Here is a 16,238-nt window from a genome sequence, read left to right as displayed (position 1 = left end):
GTAGTCTTTTTCATCGTGAGCAAAATAAAGAATAGCATGAGATAAAGTTGGAAACCTAATCAACAGTCAATAGTCACTTTATCTAGGGCCCTTGTGAAATTTTACTCTAAATACTATTAGAAATTTTATGTCAAGAAAGGACATAATCTGATTTATATTTTAAAACAGAGAAATTGGCAGCAAAACTGTGAAAATAAAAGAATAACAAACAGTAAGAGAAGTGAGGAATGAACTCTGGAGGCGATTATCGTAATTGAAGCAGAATTAGAGTAAGTTTGCCACTTTAAGTCATTTTAACTTTGTCCCAAAAGTTACAGGGAGCTTTTTGAGAATTGTTGAAAGAAAAATTACTTTATTAATTATACATTATAAAATATTTATTAATATAGTATATAAATTATACTTACTATATTGCTATATTGTATTGTAAATGTTATTTCCAAAGTTGTCAGTAATAAACTGAAAGACTAGAAATAAAAAATCCAATAAAGAAATTTTGGCAATACTTCAAGAAGGGATTTGAGTCTCAATGAAGGGATTACATCAAGATATATAAAGAGAGACCAGGGAGCTAATTCAGAGTTTTTTAAAAGTCTCAACAAGGAGCTGAAAGAAGGGAGTGGGGTGTGAAGGAGCTGAAGGGTAGTCCAGGAAAGGGTTCTCAAACTATTTGTGAAAATTTACTTTTCTTTCCTCAATTCATCTTTCACTGACACATTTAGAAAACAAAATAAGGTAGAAAATTTTATTCATTAAAATAATTGTGGTAAATTACTGAAAAAAAAAAATTTAAAACGACACAAAATAAAAGCCCAACTGTTTTGTTATTTGATTCAGGAAACATAAAAATAGATATCAATAAATATAATCATACAAGAATAGCACAAAGAAATGGCCTGTGTTGTTCAATGAAAGGGAATTGGTGACTTAGACAACTACTATTACACTTGTAACTTCTCTTCATTACATATCATAACTAAACAAAAAGTTTTATGCAAAGAGTGATCCCCACCCCTAAAATGCCTACATGAATATTTTACATGAATATTTTAAACAAATACTGTGATTATAAATAAAGTTTATGATGTTGGCAATGAGCTTTTCGCTTGTTAATTTATCTAATCTAAGGTGAACTGGCAAGGGAATAATAAATATCTAAATTGTTTTTGTTTTATTTCAATAACACTCAAAGAGGAGAAAGCAGTATCACACAGGTATGTTGATGGAATGAAAACTCTTCTACATCTTGCATGGTTGTAGTAAGATACAACTTATATTTCAGTGAAAGAAATTGACTCCAGATCTACAAATTTACTACCTATGGATCTTCTATTGCTGAAAAATAAAACATAAAATAGTCTACCCAATCCATAAAATGACAAGAGATAACTTTTGAAGAATGAACAAAATCAGATCATTTCTAAAGATCATAATGCTTGATAATTTTTTTTTTTATTTGAAAATGGGTGTTGCTCTGTTGCTCAGGCTGGAGTGCAATAGGCACAATCCTGGCTCACAGCAACCTAAACTTCCTGGGCTTAAGCAGTCTTCCCACCTCAGCCTCCTGAGTAGCTAGTACAACTGGTGCATGCCACCATGTCTGGTTAATTTTTAATTTTTTTGGTATAGACAGAGTCTCACTACATTGCCCAGGCTGGTCTCAAACTCCTGGCCTCAAGCTATCCTCTCTCCTTGGCCTCCCAAAGTGCTGGGATTATAGGCATGCATCACCAAGTTAGGCCAATAATTATCATTAAATCGTGAAACATGTCATAGAAATTGTGTTAACTTTTGTTTGTGCTCTTTGACCATACCTACCATGAAAAAATATCTTTCCCTGTTTGGAAGCATTGAGTTCATGAAAAATAATTGACAGACATTTTCCCCCAATAACCACTATACCACAGCATGCAATAGCAGCTATGATAAGCTGCCATAGTATCACATAATATAGAAAATAATAGCAAATTTACCACATTGTCCTTAAAGTAATTGAAAATTTTATTATGCTACTAACACCTCTGTTCAGTTTAACTGAAACTGTTTCCATAGCAAGACTTTCTTGACAACATGTATTAATATTCTGATATAGGCTCCTTAATATGAGCAGATACTCCAGGATACTTTCCATAGCAGAGCCTTTGGGACATACTCTACACCAAACTCCAGATGATGTTTGCTGACAATCTCATCCTTTTTTTTTCTTTTTTTTGGTTTGCACAATTTAGAGCTAGATGTGTTTGTTGGCCAGCAGTGAAGTTGAAAAAATATTTTTCCCTTCATTTCATCATGCTGTTCAAAGGTTGCACATTTATTAAAAATAGTATCTGTACATTCATCAAGTTGTAACAAAACCATTTTGCCAGCTTTATTTGTTCCAAAAGTTGCTGTTCCATACGATTAGCCAGTTATGGAATATGTTGAATTATGGTATCACCTGGAGCTCAGGGTCCTCTTCAAACCTCATTAATTTATTGGATAATTCAGTTCCTTCCTGCTGTAGGACTAAAGTCCTCACTTTCTTGCTGGCTGTCAGATGGTGAGTGCTATTAGCTCCTATGTGGTTTTCTCAGGTCCTTGCTCCGTGGTCGCCTCCATCTAAGCAATAAAGATCCTCCTTCATGTCAAATCTCTCTCACATTTCAAGTCTCTCTGACTTCCTGTTATGTGACCAGAGAAGAAAACTCTCTTCTTTTAAGGAGCTCATGCAATTAGGTCAGGCCCACCTGGATAATCACCATTTCTTAAAGGCCAACGTGCCATACAGCATAACCTAATCACAGGAGTAAACACCATCCCAGAAATTTAGCAGAGTGTGTACACAGGCAAGTCTTGGAGCTATCACAGAATTCTACCTATTACAATCCTTTGGGCTGAGGTCAGTAATCTCATGTTACTCCTACCCAGAGATATTATCATTTTGGCTGTTGTATTTTTCAACTCCAAAATTTTCTTTTTTTTTTTTTTTTTTGCTTTCTGTCTTCCATTTTTCTCCTCAACATGTTAATTTTTTCCTCTAAATGGAAAAACATCTTGAATATGCATATAATGGTGTCTATAATGCGCTTATCTGATGATTCTGCCATTTCTGTTGTCTCAAAATTTGCTTCTATTCACTGATTTTTTTTCTTTGCTTATGCATCATATTTTTGTTGGTTGTCTAACATTTAATTTTGTGTTTTTGGTAAGGACTTTACACATTCCTTTAAACATGTTATATTTACATTAGGGCTCACTTAGTCCCACTACTACTAAAGTGTGACTCTGCTGAGATCTCTCCTGAGTGCTACCACTACACATATTAATATACATATAATTAGGTATCCTTAATTTATAGATGATACTTAAAGCAATGTAATAAAATACAAATATAAAAGCTATACTTTGCTCTCAATAGCCATGTATAAATAGAGCGTATCATATCTCCATGAAACCTGAGGTATATACTTGTTTTATAAACAATTATATCATGAATATTTATTTTATAACAATTCATGAAATAAGAATACCCAAACAGGTCAGGAGATGAGGTCAATATTACCTTTGTAAAATGAGTGGGCAAAGCTCTGCTCAGGAATTAACTTGGCAAGGAATCCATGGTTCAAACTTGGATGAGGGATAGATGGTATGACCACAACTGTGGAGAAAATCATGGAATCAAATTTGAGCCAGCATGTAACAACCTGCAACACGGTCCACTGAAGATCATGACAATTCTACATTACTGCAGCATGCAAACAATACTAGCAATAACAGATGCATCTCTGAAGGAAGAAAAGAGGTTACGTATTAAGGGAGAGAAAAGAATACACTTGTTAAGTAGAGTAATTCTAGCAACATATACAGAGACATACAAATACACGAGAAAATCAGAACTCGAAGGTTCACTATACTATTACTTTTTGTACACAGAATGGATATAAAAGCATTAAAAATGAAGAAAAAGAATTAAGATGATAAATCATAGTGTTTTAAATGGTGAAACAACATGAACTGAAATGGTCGAATGATGTTTAATTTGAAGAATAAAATTGAAAGCAAAAGTATATTGTAATGAAATATTCTCATGTTCATGTGTTAAAAGTACATGTATCATGCAACAGCAAAATATTGTAGCTAAAACATAATACGTATCTCCATGACAGCAATAAATGGTATATGAAATGAGATATGCTTATGGAAAACAAGATGCAGAGATTTGACCACTAATTTCTACTCACTTTTTAAAATATCCATTTTATTTATAAATCATATGTATTTACTTAGGAAGGAAAATTTCAACTACAAATTAATCCAGTGGTACATGAAATAATCACTAGGTTATCAAGGTTTCACTGCAAACAACAGAGAAACAACCTTGATATAAACACCTGGCAGGAAATGAAAATGACACAAGGTGCCCCATATATTAAAATATTAGTTAGTTGCCAGAAACTGTGTTTATGATATTCAAGTAGAATGGGCAAAGCTAGTAATGCAAGAACTGCTGCAACATGAGCAATTTCTGCAAATGAAAAAGGCAACACGACCCAAGGTAGTTCATGGTTGTCTATGTTAACTTTCCAGAAGTCTTGGATTTTTGTTGAGGCCACTGATATGAAGTTTAGAACATATGTTTGATTATAAATCACCCATAGAATATTTAGACACTGAGTTAACTGTATGCAGCAAAAAAAGAAAAAAAGGGAACTTTTGAGCTTGGCTATAAAGACTTATATTTTGGCTTATTCTTGGCATTGAACAACTGTATGATGACTTTCTACTTTCATATTTATAAAGGTTAAAAAGTAGTATTTTTAAAAAGATATGTTACTTGCATAATAAATAGTGGTATAAATTAATGATTTATATTAATAAATGAGAAATATTGAAACCAAAGCTGTACTGATAAAATAAGAATGTAATAAATATGCAGAAATATCATTTGTACATTTTTGTGGAAATAAGGAACACTAAATTAGCATTTCTATACCAACCATTTATAAATATTTGAGGTGACTATGAAGAGATCCAGTTTTAATCTAGATGTAAAAGTGGGAAAAAAAGGAGATACATCATGATGAAAATTCAAATAATTATACAATGTTAAGTACCTGTGCTTGTTGGTGAATTTATTTCTTGTCTGATGTTTCTACCTGGTTGACTTCCAGTTCTTGAAGTCTCTCTCTGGGGTTCTAATATATCACGATACTTGGAAACCATCAGAACCGAAATGAAGTAAACAACAGCCAGAGCTAAGAACTGTGCCTGCTTGCTATCATCCTACAAAAAATGCAAAGAGAGTTTTAACACGCAAACTTTTTGAAGTTTAATTTCTTAAAGCACTAGAAACTGCTATTTCATTTTCCTTATGGAGGCAAAATATGATATGTAACTTTTATAAAAAGCTGCTAATATAAAGTTTTTTAATAAGAATTATTTAACTATAAATATAAAACTCCCAAAATATATCATCTATAGGTTAGAATATAATTTCCAAACACTAGAATATTAAAATTTTGTTAAATATGCCATAAAATTTTATTCTTTGTCCTTTTTGTCCATTATTATCTACTACTTACATAACAACATAGTATGTGTACTTATAAAATATGTAGATGACACAAAGTTGAAAAGAATAATGTCCTGGATTATTAAGAAATGAAGACTTTTGTGTACTATAACTGAATAAAATTAATAAGATAAAACTACAACTGAAATACATATAAAATCATAGCATAATCAGAGCAAGAGACTATATGAATACAAAACAAAGGACAAATAAACAATGGGGGAGCATAAAACATGAATTTACACAAGCTCAATATGAGCCAGTAGTGTGATTATGGCGGTACAAGACAAAGCTAATTAAATCTTGGATTGCATCAACAGATAACATTGGACAAACCCTTCTAAACACTGCCTTAGGCAAAGGTTTCCTAAGAACCTAAAAGCAAATGCAACAAAAACAAAGATAAATAGGTAGGACTTAATTAAACTAAAGAGCTTCTGCACAGCAAAAGGATCAGTCAGCAGAATAAACAGACAACTCACAGAGGGGGAGAAAATCTTCACAATCTATACATCCAACAAAGGACTAATAGCCATTATCTACAAGGAACTCAAACAAATTAGCAAAAAAAAAAAAAAAAAAAAAAAAACTCATCAAAAAGTGGGCTAAGGACGTAACAGAAAATCTCAGAAGAAGATATACAAATGTCCAACAAACATATGAAAAAATGCTCAATGTCACTAATTATTAAAATCAAAACCACAATGTGATACTACCTTACTCTTGCCAAGAATGGCCATAATAAAAAAATAATAGATCTTAGTATGGATGTGGTGAAAAGGAAACGCTTCTACACTGCTGGTGGGAATATAAACTAGAACCACCACTTTGGAAAACAGTGTGAAGATTTCTTAAATAATTAAAACAATTATCATTTGATTCAGAAATCCCACTACCGGGTATCTGCCCAGAGGAAAAGAAGTCATTATACAAAAAAGATACTTGCACATGCATGTGGACGGCAGTACTACTTTCAATTACAAAAATGTGGAACCTGCCCAATGCCCATCGATCAATGAGTGCATAAAGAAACTGTGGTATATACTATGGAATACTACTCAGTCATAGAAAGTAAGGAAATAATGGGATTCACAGCAACCTGGATGGGATTGGAGACATTATTCCAAGTGAAGTAACTCAGGAATGAAAAACCATCATGTGTTCTCATTCATAAGTGGAAGTTAAGCTATGATGCAAAGGCATAAGAATGATACAGTGGACTTTGGGGACTCAGAGGGAAAAGGGTGGGAAGTGGGCAAGGAATAAAAGACTACAAATTGGGTTCAGTGTATATTGCTCAGGTGATGGGTGCACCAAAATCTCACAAATCACCATTAAAGAACTTACTCATGTAATCAAATACCACTTCTCCCCAAAAAAACCATGGAAATAAAACATTTTAAAAAAGAAATAATAGCCCACTATTCTGCACAGGAAACATGACCTCTAAAATAATGCCAATATTTCAGCCTCCTCATTTCCAAACTCAAAGATAAAATGGAGTTTTTCCAAAGCAGAACAGCAAATGGTAAAAGGTCTGAAAAAAACTGGCCAAGTCAGAAAGCGATGATAGTTAAAACACTGGCTGTAGTCTGGTAGAGAGATAACTTTAAAATAAGTATGCTTTCCAAAAATCTAACAAGCTGGATATAACCTTGAGAGCTCCATTCAAAAGGCCAAGATGAATTTCTTTCAGGGAAATAATGATAAATATCAAGTCTAAATGATATGACCTCTAATACCACCAGAGTATATCTAAGGAATAAAATGTAAATCCTTATTAAACTTCTTTTATAAGCTAGGTAAAACTGATACTTTCAAACCAAAACTGAAAGCAGTTACCATGGCCCACAGATAAGAAGCAGAATAGGAAATAAGGAAAACAAGCAATAAATTCTAGTAACTCGATTATCAGGCACTTTATATTTATCACTTCATCTAAGCACAATGCAAACAAGATTCATAATTTATGTGCATTTGTAGGCAAAAGCAAATAAGACACATTAACTGATGATTTAAAATTGTGAAACCGTCTAGCTAATGGGGAAAATGACCAAAGAGATAAAATCTCTTCTGAATTATTATTAATTTACTATTTCATACATTGTGGGTGACAGCTTTTCTAAAGATACTTTTCTTACAAACTGTTTAAAATGCATATTCCTTGCATTACAATACTGATAGGATAAACACAAGAGAAGTGAGGAAATCAAATACCTAAGCAGTTATTACAAAGGAAAATGAAGTGCAATCAGATTAACAAAAGATACTGACCAAGAATGGATTCACACATAGCTCAAGCTATGACAGACCACAAATATCCCACAATACTTCTATTTCTACCACTAGAAACTCAGTACCAGGCTACCAGAAGGCATTCAACAAATATGTGTGGAATGAATGAATGAATGCCAACTAGAGAGTGGCAGAGATGTTAATAACAGACCCTAAACTGCTGTCACAGCTACACTACAACTTCCTTTATATATGGCATGAAAAGAGTTAGTGTGTTTTTTTTTTTACATCTAGATCTCCAAAAGCCAACTGTGCTTCTTATTACCAGTTCTGTCTTTAGAAATGAAGCTCAATATTACTAAATTTGGATACACATTAAATGACTTGCTCAGGTATTTTATTACTGAGAAGACATGAGCTGTATAATGTTTCTTCTATCTGCTTTAGGTGTTGCCATGGTGTACCTTTGAAACAACATCAAGGTAATATAACTTGTGTTAGTTGGGTTTATATTATGTATCAGGCACTAAATCCATATTATCATAAGTTTCAGAAACACTGAGACAACACAGCTGGTATAAGGTAGAGTCAGAATTCCAATCCAGATCTTTCCAAAGCATTCCCTTTTCATCACCATATTTCACAGATATAACCACTGCTGGGTTATCCAATATATTTATAAAACATCCATGAATTTAAGGGAAATAATAATAATCTACCATATAACCCAATTCAAAATTTACTAACAATTTGAACACAATGTCATCTTGAATAGAAACCCCTTCTGTATGTCATATGTTATGGCTGACTGTGCTTTGGAGATGAAGATGTGCTCCATGTCTTTATTCATTCATTCATTAAAAGAAAATCCTTTTCACAACAGTTTTTCATGACGACTATTCCCATTTTTAGATAAATTGTCAGTAAGAATGATATATTATTTCCAAGTCTAGACTAGAATTTAGATTATGGTGAGTTCATACATTGTGGTTTTTATACTTTAATGTAGTATCCCTTTTAAAAAATATCTTCATTATTTATTAATTATAAAAACAATTTAGATTTATTATAGAAAATCTAAAACACAGAAAAGCATAAAAGGATAAAGAAAAGAATAAAATCTGTTTACCTAGAGATAATCATTGGTAGAATACTGGTATATTTTTTCAGTCTTTTTTTAAAATAAAGATGCACATATGTATGTACATAAAATCGGAATACACAAATATTATGTATATTATAATATTTGTGTAATATGTGTACTTTTACATGCTGTTGCTTTCTCTTAAAGTATATCATTATCATCTTCCCTTGTCACTAAATTTCCTTCAAAAATATAAGCTTAAAGCCTGAATAGCTTTCTGGTAACTGACTAGGCAAAGATTTTTTAGGCAAAAATTCTACTGTTAGATATTTATAATGTTGCTGACTTTCCTGTAGGTATCTCTGATGAAAACATTAAGTTAAACAAATTCTGACTAGAACTATTAATTTCTGCTGGTTCACTGGGACATCAATATTTGTAAGAGTTTTAACCATATCGTCAAAGAGCTATTTGAAAGCTCAAACACCAGTGATATATGACAGAGAAGGTTTCACTGCACCCAGGCAATGCTAGGTATTATCATTTAAAAATTTTTAGTTTAATAGTGAACAGTATCTCACTCTTGTTTTAATCTGCATTCTGTTGACTACTAAGGACACAAAATTATCATTATGTTTGTTGCCTTGTGTTCATCGCCTATTTTTTCTGTTGGTATGTTTGGAATTTTCCTAGTGTTTGATGATAATTAATATATATTAAACATAGTGACAATTTTTCTATTGTACATTCTAACATAGAGCATTATTTTATTTAACCTAATATATTTTGATCATTTTCTAAAGTACAAAGCATGCCATTTAATTTATTGTTAAATATAAATTTCAAATATAAACTTTCATCTACATTTCATATAGAATAATCAACTAAATAAGAATCAACTAAAATAAAAACAGAATTCAAAGTGGCTGGTTTATAGTAACTACGTTAAGAAATGCTGTCAACATTGAATCTGATATGAAACACCATATATGTTTCTATGCAATTTATGGTGGGGCCAATTTTATATTTATTTACCTGGAGTAAGTGATCATAAGATTGGAGGGTTCCATGAAACCTCTTTAACCTGTCTATTCCCTTTAGCTTTATTAAACTAGGTTTCTTACTCAAATTCCCATTGATACCTGTATTTTTAAAATGCAGATTATTCTTTAATTGCCCCTCTTCCAAAAGTAATTGTCAGTAATACCTAATGAATTAATCCCCTTCATCCATAATGTAAGGAACATTAATAATAACAAAATGTTCATTACGTGGAAATAGAGCAAGGAATACTAAGAGAGGGGTACATGATACAAGATAAAGTGAATTATAATTTCTCAGGGCTAGTCCTACTCTTAGTGTGCAAGCAAATTACATCAAAATTTCAGAGCATTTTTTAAAAGTAACATTATCAATAAGCTTTCAGAGACAGCTAAGGTTCAACCATTTCATAATGAGAAGTGTGCAATAAACCAACAATCCCAGATACTAGGAAATGTCATTTTAATATGCAGCTTTCTTATAAAACTTACTTCAAACAAATGACAGTAGAAGGTTTACTTCAGGGAAACCAATCAGGGATAACTTACCACATCCCGAAAGACAACAGCACGAAGGCGATTGATGTCAACATCCTGAAGAAGTCTATCAGGATCCTTAATAGGAGAAAGGTTCCCTGGAACATTTTCCAATGGAGTCTTTAAAAAAAAAAGAATTGTGAATAGACAATGTATTATAGGAAATATATAGAAGTATTACTTCTTAATTCAGGCTTAAGTGGCCACATCATGTATCTCCTCCTGAGTTAACACTTATTGGCAATAATACTGTATTACAACTCACATTTTCTGTTCTCTACTCATGCCATGATTTCCATACTAGCATTCTTGCTTTTTATCAGCACAGTGACCACTGTGGACTCATAAAGGCAGGTAAGACTGTGGTAGAATAAACATTCATCTTGAACTTCAGAAGATTTCGTGAGCCTCACTTTCTCTATCTCTAGTTAACAAATCTCTTTTGAGTCTCTGGATTCATTTATCCATCATGCTTTTAGAATACATGAGACTATTATATTACTCTATAAGATTTTATATGTATAACTATTTTATAGTATAAATGAATTTATAACACAGATTTTAAGATTAGAAATATTTTATTTTCTATATGATACATTTCTCTATCCCTAACCTGATCCTTATAAAAACAACAAGCTAGGATAAGCTTGTGTAATTGTTCCTCTTCACACAGTATAAAAATGAGGTCACATGAAGTTATGGGACTCATGCAAGTCCACAAAGGTTAGTGGCAAGAAACTTTCCTATCGTGTTCAAAAATTACCCGATTTACTTACTGAAGTGCCATATAAGAAATGCATAAACATGGGAAGGGAAAAAAAGAAACCCTACCCCTCAGGTCCATTCATCGTTGTGAAATGTCAAATCTTCCCCCAGTATTTTTACACTTATCACTTCTTACCCATTTTCTACTGCCAAAGTTCTTGCCAGAGAAATACTGATTAGCTCAAGTAAATTACTACCAATTTCCTTCCCACTGGGCTTTTCTGTCCATATTCTACGATCAGTGAAATACTAGGCTTAAAAATCTTTAAAGACTTTCTATTGACTACTTTATTTAGAATATCTACAAAATACTAAATAAATTGATATTCTGAAGAGCTTACATCTCAAAGGTATCTGAACTAAGTACACCAAGAATACATTAAGTGGCAAACTGCTAGACAGGGGAACAAATCAGTAAAAATTGAATGTTCGCTGCATGCCGGAAATCTAAGCATGTCAGTCTTTTATCTAATTAATATAAACACTCTGTATGTTAAGATTTTTATTCATCGTAAAGATTAGGAAACGGAGGCACGGAAAGTTAAGAGATTTATCTCAGGTCACAAAACCAGTTAAGTTGTAAAGCCAGAATACATACTCAGAACTGTCTGATTCTAGAGTTGTGCTGTTTTTACAAAGTACTCAAATGCTATAAATTCTCTGAAGTTACAAGGATCCACAACACAGACACGGCCCTCAAGTAGCTGTCTACTATGTCTACACAGATGATATCAGGCATTATTGATGATCCATTTGTATTTAATTTCCCAAGCAAATAAGAGCACTATGGAGTCCTGTGAGCAGTGAATAATATATAGTCAAATTACAAATGTTCTGTGACAGTAGTGAAAAAGAAAAAAGCTACAATACTGCAAATAAATTATACATCTGACTATGTGGTCAGTTGGCTTGCCATCGGCAGAAGTTTAAAGCCATAGAACTTTAAAGATGAATTAAACTTCCACTTCACACACCTTCACTTATTGAGCAAAAAGTTGTTGTGTCAATATTAAACATGTAATTACAAATAAAATGAGTGATAACAGATGTATAATTTTATGAAAACATCAAACAGAAGAAACTAACCTAGATTGACTAGGATGGTAGTGAGGATGTTAACAACATTTTCCTCAGAAAATACAGCATTTAAGGTAAACTAGTAGTTGCATAGATTTTAGTTGGATAAAATATAAGGATAAATATTTCATGGAAAGGAAATTATATAAAAGTCTGAGAAGTTAGGGGAGAAAGCTTCTTCTGATGAACTGAATGAAATCTATGGTATGACTAAAACAGCACAAGCCAGAGTAAAGGGATAAGAACTGATGCTGGAGAAGCAAGCAAGGATCAGGCACAGAACCTAGAAAAGCATGTTAATGAAACTGGATGTGACACCAAAAGCCAGTTAAGCATATGATAAAGAGAGCTAATTTAGAATGAAAATTAATGGTATATCTCAAATTATTCATTCACTGAATGGGCATTCAATTAGCTTTTGTAGACTATTATGCCTACTCATTTAAAATGAGCATTACTCATACATTAAACTCGGTGAAAATATGTGACTATTAAAAATAGAAGTAACAGTTTTTTAGTGCTAATTATGATATAATATTTATAAGAAATTTATCAAGTAGAAATTGTTAGTAACTTCATTTAATAACCAGAACACGCAAATCTCAGAGAAGTGAATTGATCTTGGTAACGCAATTGTGAAGCAGCCCAGAACTGCCTAATGACAATGCCCTTGTTCTCTACCACTGAGCAGTACCATGGCACTTTGTTCTCATGAACTTAAAAAAGACTTTTTTCAGGTAAATTATATTCGACCAGAAAAAGTAATGTTTACTTACTTTTGAAGCTGCTGTGGCAGTCACACTTTGGGGAACTTCCTGAGGTTTACTGCTTCCATGTGAAGATTTATTTCCCCTGTCTCTCTGTCTTTGCCGACATTCTAAACAGTTTCTCACAGCAACACAACAAACTATTTTAAAATTCAAAAACATATTGTTAATATAAATTGTTGACTTTGTGTCCTGGAAAAGTTGCTAGTTTGTTACTTTTTCCCTTTCTTTCCCCTCCCTTCATAAATTATTAGAGCAGTAATTTTTAAAATTATGAAAAATTTATAAAATTATAATAATCAAAGTACCTACAAAATATACATGTAGTTAAAAAATTAAACAAAATACCCATATACCACTAGGCAGCTGAAGAAACAAAACATTACCAGTCTCTGAAACCCCCAATGTATCCTTCCTTATTCTGTTACCCTCTGAACTTCACAGTTCTGAATTTACGGATCAATAATTTTTTAAAACATAAAATTCATATTTGATTTAAAAATTTAATTATAAAGCCTCTCTCATTAATTTTACTATCTTGTCGACAATACTGAGCACGACTTCCCATTTCAGGCAATAACAGAGTATATCAGTATACTCAAGTCTCACAGGTCCCAATATCCACCTTCCTCCATGGTGGGAAAGTCTCTGGTTTTTGTCAGTAAGCATTTAATACATACATGTTTTTACTTATTCATTTGTTTTAAGAAGCAGTAGAGTACTGTAACAAATAATACAGAGTCTGAAATTGGACCACCTGAGTGTGAATCCTAGATTTTCCATTTCTGAGCTCTGTGGTTTTAGGCCAGCTGCTTCAACTATCTGTGCCTCAGTTTTTGCATATGTAAAACGAGGATGAACAAAGTAACTGCCTTAGAGGGCTGTTGTGAAGATTAACTGAATTAATACACAGAAAGTGCTTAGAACAGTAAATAGCATATGAGGTAATATAAAAGTCTTTTGTATTATTTATCTTATCATTATTCACTTGTAACAGTTTCCTGTCATTGATGAAACAACTAAATGTGCTAGTAGTATTAGGATAAAAATGAAATCGGGAGTAAATTTTTAGCTACATTTAAAAATAGAAATACAGAAGAACCAAATAAATAAATGCAGGATGCAGGTTTCAAGATACTGAGTTATTTTTATATTTATATATATATATATATCTTTCTCATACATTTCATTTGACAGCTCTTGTTATACATCAGTGGAAATGTCCTTAATGGCCCACAGTCAGTTAACCCACATTTTTTGCTTGCCAGAGAGATCCTAGGTCAATCTTTCTCTTATAATGAATACAAAATGATTCCTCTCTGCCTGCCTGTCTTTAAATAATACAACACAAATAAAAAAAAATTAGGTTTCATCCCACCATTCTTAAACCAAGTCCTTGTTCCTTTCTTAAATCAGAAATGAGTTTCTGACATAATCTTTAAAAATGATGGGTGAAACAGTACATATCAGGAACGTCCTCCCTAGTTCATGCTTTGCAGTTCTCACGTCTGGCTCATGCTCTAGCAAGTACAAAAAGAGCAATAATCTGGTTGTTCTGAAAGCCTAAATCATGGAAATAAATGTTCCTTTTAAGAGAGTAGGAACAGTTCTTAAAGAATTCATTCAGATTTACTAAGAGGTTTCAGTGCTAAAGTTTCACTGCCACACAGATAAAAGGTGAACAACATGGGTTAACGGTATTTAATAGTGACATCTGTTCACCTCAAGAAACAGTAAGATTGGGATAGTTTATTTTAACCTTCCAGCATTGTGTCTATCTAACATGTTTGTGGGGCAAGACACTACCCTCAGCATTACTTTACCAAACGTGGATTCATAGATTTGCATTAAAATCACTTCAATGACAATCGATTCCAAGTACATTTTACTCTTGATTTCAAATTATAAACCATTAAAGATGATCAGTTCTGTGACATCTCCAGTGTGAAGACACAATTTTTTAAATTTAATAATTCTGATGAATTATAAAAATTATCTCTATATTTCAATATAATCTCTGTATTACATAATCATCAATTTACATAATCCATTTTTAATGTACCATAGGGATTTATAAAACTGATCTGTAGGTTTACTTGACATGCACTATTGTTCTAACAGACTTACCTCATCTTAGGCACTGTTGCATTTTGTTCTAACAGACTTACCTAATCTTAGGCACTGCCGCATTAAACCTCCAGAAGACATGTTTTTTTCAGCTTCAATCTCACTAAAATTTAGAGAGCTTGCAAATACAAGTACATCAACCATAGCCATCAGCCGGCTGAGGAAAGTTACTGCTGTCTCAGCTGACATGCCTTGTGTCACTTCAATATTTTCCAATTCCGTCTTTAAAAAAGTAGAAGATTTAAGTCTTGTTTAAAACTTGGAAATTTGGAAATATAATACACATGCATATTTACTACAGGTGAGCATTATTTAATATATTTTACAAACAAAATAAATGATCAACTAATTCCATGTATCACTAGAGCTGGTTACCAAATTTGGTTACTTTACCTATCAATTATCCTTGAATAAAGGAAAAGCCCATTTTAAAATCAACATCAGCTTTAAATGTCTTTAGTTATAAAAATGACATTCTAAACTTACGATGATTTCACAAAGATATTTAGAGAGAACCATACATATGTACTTATACTAGTTGTTTTATTTTATAATGTATAAAGATTTAAAATTGATATTTCTTTCCTAAAATCTTCATTCCCAATAATAAAAAGGTAGGCTTTAATTTTTCTTTCCTATAACTGTATAATGAATAATAGGGAAAATATATGATAATTTAACAGGATCAAAATGGGACAGCTATCAATTTAGAATGTATAACAATTTCTTATCCATTTTACAATAAACTGAAACTACTAGGTACTTTACATACACGATAAAACTCTAGGGTAAAAATAATCAAGATCACTAACTCATCTACAGATATTTAATTAGTGACTGATAAAACACTAGTAATAGAATCATGGCATTCTAGATTGGAAAACTGTACTTTCACTAAAATATTGTCTACAATAAAATCGAATTTTCTGATTTCAGAGGGAATATTACAACCTATCATGTTTCTTAACATATATAACTTTGTAGTCTTTTAAGCAACGTCAACATTTCTTACTTTATTTTGCCCCGTGGACTATAGAGCATGTTAATTATTTTTG

General features: G+C 32.2%; 1 protein-coding gene across 14 annotated transcripts in view; it reads right to left on the bottom strand.

Annotated features, from left to right (window-relative positions):
* The window catches only part of NBEA (neurobeachin), a 730,940-nt gene that overhangs the window by 487,176 nt on the left and 227,526 nt on the right, over positions 1 to 16,238 (bottom strand). For 9 of the 14 annotated variants that reach the window (XM_078375287.1, XM_078375291.1, XM_078375289.1 and 6 more), the window contains 5 exons: positions 15,225 to 15,405; positions 13,066 to 13,196; positions 10,460 to 10,567; positions 5,094 to 5,262; positions 3,542 to 3,637 (listed from right to left, as the gene is read on the bottom strand). In XM_078375287.1, the coding sequence (XP_078231413.1) occupies positions 3,542 to 3,637; positions 5,094 to 5,262; positions 10,460 to 10,567; positions 13,066 to 13,196; positions 15,225 to 15,405 (685 nt within the window). The remainder of the gene's footprint in view (positions 1 to 3,541; positions 3,638 to 5,093; positions 5,263 to 10,459; positions 10,568 to 13,065; positions 13,197 to 15,224; positions 15,406 to 16,238) is intronic. The other 5 variants (XM_078375293.1, XM_078375296.1, XM_078375298.1 and 2 more) reach the window with 1 other exon arrangement.

This window comes from Callithrix jacchus, chromosome 5 (assembly GCF_049354715.1).
Source record: "Callithrix jacchus isolate 240 chromosome 5, calJac240_pri, whole genome shotgun sequence".
Taxonomy (NCBI): domain Eukaryota; kingdom Metazoa; phylum Chordata; class Mammalia; order Primates; family Cebidae; genus Callithrix; species Callithrix jacchus.
Note: the sequence above shows the minus strand (reverse complement) of the source record. Positions and strands in the feature narration are given on the sequence as shown.